Source organism: Elephantulus edwardii, unplaced genomic scaffold (genome assembly GCF_000299155.1).
Source record: "Elephantulus edwardii isolate Elephantulus edwardi_28Jun2011 unplaced genomic scaffold, EleEdw1.0 scaffold00270, whole genome shotgun sequence".
NCBI classification, from domain to species: Eukaryota; Metazoa; Chordata; class Mammalia; order Macroscelidea; family Macroscelididae; genus Elephantulus; species Elephantulus edwardii.
This window is the reverse complement of record NW_006400020.1, coordinates 3,621,792-3,629,405: the sequence shown is the minus strand read 5'-3', so window position 1 is coordinate 3,629,405 and position 7,614 is coordinate 3,621,792. Positions and strand designations below refer to the sequence as shown.

General features: G+C 38.2%; 1 protein-coding gene across 1 annotated transcript in view; it reads right to left on the bottom strand.

The window, feature by feature from the left end:
• NIPAL2 (NIPA-like domain containing 2) overlaps positions 1-7,614 on the bottom strand; it is a 289,050-nt gene that overhangs the window by 75,559 nt on the left and 205,877 nt on the right. Inside the window, exons 4-5 of the mRNA XM_006900023.1 lie at positions 7,225-7,293; positions 6,252-6,423 (exon numbers count right to left, since the gene is read on the bottom strand). Coding sequence (XP_006900085.1) covers positions 6,252-6,423; positions 7,225-7,293 — 241 coding nt within the window. The remainder of the gene's footprint in view (positions 1-6,251; positions 6,424-7,224; positions 7,294-7,614) is intronic.

The following is a 7,614-nucleotide window of genomic DNA, read 5'->3' as shown; positions in this document are numbered from 1 at the left end:
CGTACGCCAGGGATGCATCCTATCTCCATACCTTTTCAACCTATATGCAGAACAGATTATCCGGGAGGTTGGGCTCTATGAGGAGAAATGTGGGGACAAGATTGGTGGACGAAAACCTGCTTTGCTTGAATAAATTAGTATAATTAAAAAAAAACAAACAACACAAAAAACCCCAAACCACCTCAGGGAGCTCTGGTGGCCTAGTGGCAAGAAGTTGCACTGCAATCCCAGAGGTACATGGTTTGAATCCACCTGATGCTCTGCTTAAGGAGGGGCAATCTCCTCCTGTACCAGTCAGATCTGATTTGATGGTACGCACACACAAAATAATAAAATAAAATAAAAACCCAACCCCCAAAACCAAATCAAAAAACATCTGTCTGAAGCCAGAATGCTCTTTAGAGGCAAGGATGGTGAAACTTTACCTCACATGCTCTGGGCATGTTGTCAGAAGGAACCTACCTTAGAAAAAGTCATCATGCTGAGAAAGGTCAGCCAAAGAGAAGAACAGCCCCCAGTGAGACGAAGTGACAAAGTGACTACACAGTGGGCTTGAACATGACAGAGATCAAGGTGCAGATCTGCTGGTCATGGGGTCCCTATGAATGGTAGTCAATTCAATGGGACCTAACAACATGAGAGCAATAAACCCATTTCAGAAGCCAAACACATCTGAGGCTCAATGTCAAGAAGACAAAGATTCTCACCACCAGGCCAATTGGCAGCATCAGGATCGATGGTGAAGAGCTTGAGATTGTTCACAGCTTTAGTTTGCTTGGCTCCACAGTCAACACTCTTGGCACCAGTAGCCAGGAAATTAAAAGGTGTATTGCCATGGGAAAGTCTGCTGTTAGGGATCTCTCCAAAGTACTGAAGAGCAATGGTATCTCTCTGGAGACTAAGGTGCTTTTGATACAGGCTATGGTCTTTGCAATGACTTGTGCATCAGAGAGTTGGACAATGACTAAGGAGGATAGAAGGAGAATTGATGCCTTTGAGCTGTGGTGCTGGAGAAGAGTATTGAGAGTACCATGGACTGCTAGGAAAACAAACAGATTTGTCCTGGAAAGGGTTAAACCGGGTTGCTCCTTGGAGGCAAGGATTCTGAGGCTTCGTCTGACATACTTTGGGCATGTTGTGAGGAGGGACCGGTCCTTGGAGAGGGACATCATGCTTGGGAGGGTGCAGGGACAGCTCAGGAGGGGAAGGCCCTCTATGAGGTGGATTGATTCAGTGACGGGGGTAATGGGGATAGGAGTGTCAGAGACAGTGTGATCGGCACAGGACAGAGCAGAGTTTAGGGCTGTTGTACATAGGGTCGCTATGAATCGCAAGTGACTCGACGGCACATAACAACAACAACAGAAGCAAAAAAATCCTCCCAAGCCTTTAGGGAGACTGGGGGTATACCCGAGACATGGAAGCTTAGGAGCAGTTTAAAATTTCATAACCAATTCCATAGAATACCCAAAACACTTTTTTTCTTAAGAACTTCTGTCAAAATAGTTTCCCAGAAAATCCAACAGAGAAATTTCTCAATTCTAGTGAGGCTTGAAAGAAATCTGTTCCTGAGTGAGACAAAGAGTTGAGGTACTTGGTTAACTAAGAGACTGGAGATTTGAGTCGACAAGAGGTACCTCAGGAGATGGGCTGGGTGATCTACTTCTGAACCCCCAGCCAATTAAAAACCTTCTAGAGAACAGTTCTCACCCGACAAGCATGAGATTAGCATGAACTGGAGTCAACTCAATGGAAACCAGTTGTTGTTGTTGTTAGGTGCCAATGAGTCGACTTCAACTCATAGTGTCTCTATGAACAACCAATCTGATCCTTGCCCAATCCTGGGCCATCTTCACAATCTCTGATACTGGTAGCCAATTAGCAAGCAGACAAAGGAGTATATATAATCTATAGCAAGAAGAAAGAAAGTTTCACATAGATGGAAATTTTACTTCTCTTTCAAGCTTCTTTTCCTATTGTGTATTTTAATGTGTTCCCTCTTTATAGAGTATTTGGAAATCCTCCTGTTTTCTGCATCCTTGGAAGGGATTACACTGAGAATCAAAGGGGAACTACTGCTTGAGGTTTGAACAAATGAACCTGGGCAATTCTACTTCCCTACACCCTGAACTCTAAATTGATAATTTTCAGGAAATTAACCACTGCATGGATAAGAACACTGCATGGAGTAAAGAACCATTTCTTAAATTGGGTTATGCAGTTTAGAGAATTCAGCCACCTTTCTAATTACAGAAATACACTGCATTATAATGAATACTATACTTTGTTTCTACGTAATAGTAATTATTACAAATCACAATGACAATACTAGAGGTAGTATTAGTTATATGATATTATTTATATGATATGATATAATATTAGTTATAGAGTTAGTTATGTATATAGTACAACAGTGTGTCAAATACTGTTCTGAGACCCTTGTGTTTATAAGAATCATCCCCATTGCAAACTCTGAAGTTAAAAGTATTTTTATGACTATTTTACAGTAATCTTTAGATTCAGGTTGATTGAAACATTCTCCTAGCCATAGAGGTTGTAAGCAACAGAACTGTGATTTGGGTGCAGGCAGTATGAATAAATGAATGCAATTCTGGCAGTACTCATGAGTCTATGCTAAGAGATTAGGAGACAGCCACCTGGTCAATCAACTGGAAGAGGTCCTATTTCTGCCAATTCCAAAGACAATGACAGAATGCATAAATGATCAAACATTCTATTACTGTAAAATTTTGCTGAAGATAATTTAAAAATGGTTTTAGCAGTATGTCAATAAGGAACTGCCAGAAATTCAAGTTAGATTCAGAAAAGGATGTGGAATAAAAGATATTCCTGCTATTGTCAGGTGGATCTTGGCTGAAAGCACAGAACACCAGAAAGATGTTTATCTGTGTTTTATTGACCATGCAAAGTCACATGACTCTGGATCATAAAAAATTGTGAATAGCACTGAGAAGAAGGAGAATTTCGGAACACTTACTTGTGCTCAGGAGGAAGATGTATATAGACAAAAGAGGCAGTGTTTCCAACAGAACAAAGGAAGTTTGTGTGGTTTAAAATCAGGAAAGATGGGTGTCAGGGTTGTATCTTTTCACTAATGTATTCAATCTGTACACTGAGCAGAGAGTCCTAGAAATTGGGGAGGACTGGTGGAAGACTCATTAACAACCTGTGATATATAGATGATACAAGCTTACTTGGTAAAAGCTAAGAGAACATCAGCATTTGCTCTGATTAAACTCATTAATTCCTTAGTGTTTAGTACTTTTGAGTCAACTTCAACTCATGGTGACTATATATACAATAGGGAGCCCTGGTGGCCTAATGATGAGATCCTGAGGACATCTGGTTCAAATCCACCAGCTGCTTTATGGGAGGGAGAAGGATGGGAAATTTTCTCCCAAGCAACTATCTGCCTCTGAAAATCCGCTGGAAGGTTCTGACTCAATGGCACACAACACAACACATACACAAATGAGGCTGTGTCCAGGCCTGTATCATCTTCATTCTCTCCACCATGCTTCAGGCCATTGTGTTAGTCACTATTTCAATTTATCTTGTCGAGGGTTCCATCTTTCACTGACGCTCTGCTTTTCCTACCATAGTGTTCTTTCCCCAGGCACTGGCCTCTCCTGAAAACATGCCCAAAGTACAGGAGGTGAAGCCTTACCATCCTTGCCTCTAAAGTACACCCTGGCTACATTTTTGTTGGGTTTTTTTGGCACTTTACGATAGAGTAAATACTCCTGTGCCACTGAGCTGACTTTTAATGTTTTGTTACTCTCTAGGTCCTGTGAAATCTGGTTACATTTCATTTCTGTGAAATCGCTTATCTCCACAATAAGTCAGTTCCACAAATATATTTGTGCAAGTTGGTATAGTTTCCTTTTCCTTATACCTAAAGAAAGCGTTCCTCAGGTAGAAAAATCAAGTAAATGGAGTCTTTCAATGTGGTGAACTTGGCCTTCCTCCAGACAGCTGATACTCTCTGGCCCTCATATTTTCTTTGGCTGTTTCATGGACACTGATCATAATGCAAAGTAAGAACTAAAAAGTCAGCATTAAAAATATAGGGCGTTCATATACATACATATAAATGTCATTATGAAAACAATGCCATATTTTCAGAATAACTGGAGCCTTGAGAGGTCACATATAGGAGCTCTGGAGGCCCTAGTAGAAGAAGCTGTGCTGCAATCCTGAAGACACGTGTTTCAAGGCCACCAGCTGCTCCATGGGAGAAGGATGGGCAATCTTCTATCATCCTATGTGATTAACTGCCTCTGAAAACCCGCGGGGGGTGGGGGGAGTCAGCTATGGGTTGGTTCTGACTCAAGGGTATCCATAACAACAGAGGCCACATATAGACAATATAGCATTTTTGCTTACTATCTCTTAGACTTTGAGAAGGTTAAAAAGCATCTAGAACGTTCATGAGCATATTATTTGCAGTGAAGATAAGCTATGGCAGATGTGTTCATTTTATTGGACTGTTAAACAAGGTAGAGGATTACGTAAATTGTGTGCCTACTGAGAGTAGTAACAGCCTGGTGATTCTAACAAAACAATTTCTAGAAAGCTAAGCAAGTGCTTTTGGTCTATATTCTATTATTCTGCATCATGGAAATGTTCTTAGATGTAATTCTTGAAATTACTATAAAGCAAAAGCTACTTTCAAAATAAAATGAAATTCTCTTTGAAGAGACATGACCCCAGCATTAACTATGTCTTACTTCAGAATATCATACGCTTCTTTGTGGGTTGTTTTTTTTTTCTCCCAGGAGAAACATTGAGATTGGAATGTGTGAATACATATTATGTTCAATCTTGTTGTCAACCAACAATAACTATCAACTTGTTTCTATTTGCATGAAAATTCAAAATTCACAGAAATTTTAAAACATACTGTTTCCATAGCAGCAGATAAAACAAAACTGAAAAGGTTCTGCAGATTTTAGCAGAGCTTAGAGAATTTGCTCTCCTTTTAAAGATGCAATTTTTGCTCTTTTTGTTTGTTTACAGTCATTAGAACATTTTCATTTTCTCTTTTCTATATGCACTTAATAAATCATACATTTCAAAAACTAGATAATTTCAACATTACTGTAAAATTAGAAATTCTTTTTAAAAGTTCCTTTAATAGCTATTAACCTTTGTTTTTCATAAGTCTTGAGCACCTTTCCATGTCTTTCCTTTTTTCAGTGATATTATGCTCAGCACCCTCTTATTTTGGTTAGTTTTTTCGTTAACCCGACTTACTACGTGTCTATATCCTGGGCTACCAAGAGAACAAACAAATCTGTCTTTGAAAAGTACAGTCAGAGTGATCCTTTGAAGCAGGTACAGAGGGAGACACTTAGTTTCATGTACTTTAGGGATGTTATTAAGAAGGGCTGATTTCTGGAGAAGGACGTCAGGCTAGGAACATCAGAAGGTTGGAAAAGGAGAAGGTGACTGTCAATGAGACAGACTGACACAGTGACTGCAACAATGGGCTTCAGCACAGCAACGATTGTGAGGGCGGTGAAGGAGAAAGCAGCATATACAGGGTCTTTGAGTCAGAGCCCACCAGATGGTACAAAATGACAACCAAATTACCTAATTATGGATTTTCCTCTGTCCCTCCTTAAAATAGTAATATGGGGAGGGGGAGACCTCACACAACCCAAGTTATTGCTGTTAAGTTGAACCAGTGAGTAGTTGCTGTAAATGGCCCAGGGGGAGACTGCTCATCAACATTTAACTTCTAATGTAAACGATACGAGGTAGTCAAGGTGAGACATCTAACGACATGCTATGCCAGTTTAACATAGGAATAAAACAGAGCATTAGTATAAAATTATAAAAGTATTAGAAATGCTTTTAGATAGCTTTCACTGATTAAATGCATTAATTACTTAAATTTATTAGAATCTTTTTCATTCATGATTAAAAGCACAAGATAGCATTTGCTGTCATTGTTGGGTTAACTTAGACTCAGGTATTGGGAATTAGGCATTTAAAGAAAATTCAAAGTTCTAGAACTTACACAAGAGCAGTGAGCCGTGGATGATGCAACAGTTAAAAAGGGAGTGACAGAAATTAGCAGTGCAGTTATTCTAAGTCAACATGCTAAGTAAACAGGGCATAGACATTCTTCTCTTGTACATACGTCAGCTCAGTTGTACATTTCCCCGAAAAGGATTCTGATCTCTTAAAGTATCTACGTAGCAAAGCACAGAAAAATGGCTCACCTGTAACGGACATACAACCCAAGGGAGCAATGAGAGTAATGGGGGCAAATCCGTAGGCTGCAAAGTTCCCCGTCTCCCCCAAGGCCATGAGGACCACTGCACCCCACCATGACACGCTCTTGAAAAATGGCCTGGGGTGCTCTTGGTATGCCGACTGAAGATGAGAATATTTCTGGAAGTAAATCAGAATATAAATAAGAGTGCTTACTACTCAATTAAAATGTCTTGAAATTTTCAGCCCCGTGGCTTTTAAATTTATTCGCAGATTGTTATAGAGCAATTATTATGGTTTCATGTTTGTTCTAAACATATGAACAGTAGGCATGACTCAGCCTTACAAGAATGTGACAGTTTAAAAATGACTTTTCACACATGCATGAGGCAATTCTTGTAACAACACTGTAAAATCATTATTATTATTTCTATTTAAAGATGAAGTATATTTTAAAGAGTTAAGTGATGGTTGGTCCACTGTCTCAAAATAATTCGTTAAGAGGGCCAAAAAATTCAGAGCTAAAATAAATAATGATGAAACAATACAGTATTTTTTAAAAAATATTTTACAATAAGTTTCCTAGGTCAAAAACATAATACAATGAAACAGGCATGTCAGAGTACTTTGGTGGGAATGGGAGATTGGGGGTGGCACTTACATATCTAGTTTGAATATTTCCTTATATTTACCAATAAATCCCTGAAAAACTGATCATTTAAACGTCAAAGTAGATTATACTATTATGTGTGTCTTTATAACAATGCAGACATAAAAACACACACATACATGCACATATGTAAATTATTACACCCATTATATATATATATACACACACACACACACATATATATATATATACATATATATGTGTGTATATATATATAATTTGTCATAAAGATAAGGGTACTCAGGAGCCTTGAAAATAGAAATACAGCCCCAAATCAAACTACACGGTTAGAGGGAAAGAGTTTATCTTACCTGAATATTTAGAGAAATGCTGATTATCAAGTTTCCTAAAATGGCCAACAAAACTCCAAAAAGGTGAATCTGTAGAAGAAGACAATGTTCTTTTAAATGATACTTTAAATTATTCTTGCAAGATACTTATTTGGGGGAAAAGTTCCAAAGTAAGTAAACGTGTTCACTTATATTTGTTCAAACTCAACAAATTGTTCCTAAAAGGAATACAGCTGTAATATGAATATTTAGTCAAGTAATATATCTATTTTTTTTTATTTTATACTGGTTAACTTACAAAGTTTGTACACATTGGTTTTTTTAAATTTTAATTTAGTTTGTTTATTTTTCATTTCAATGAACATCTACAGAGATTTTGGAATTCCATTCATTCATTGTTGCACCCTTCTC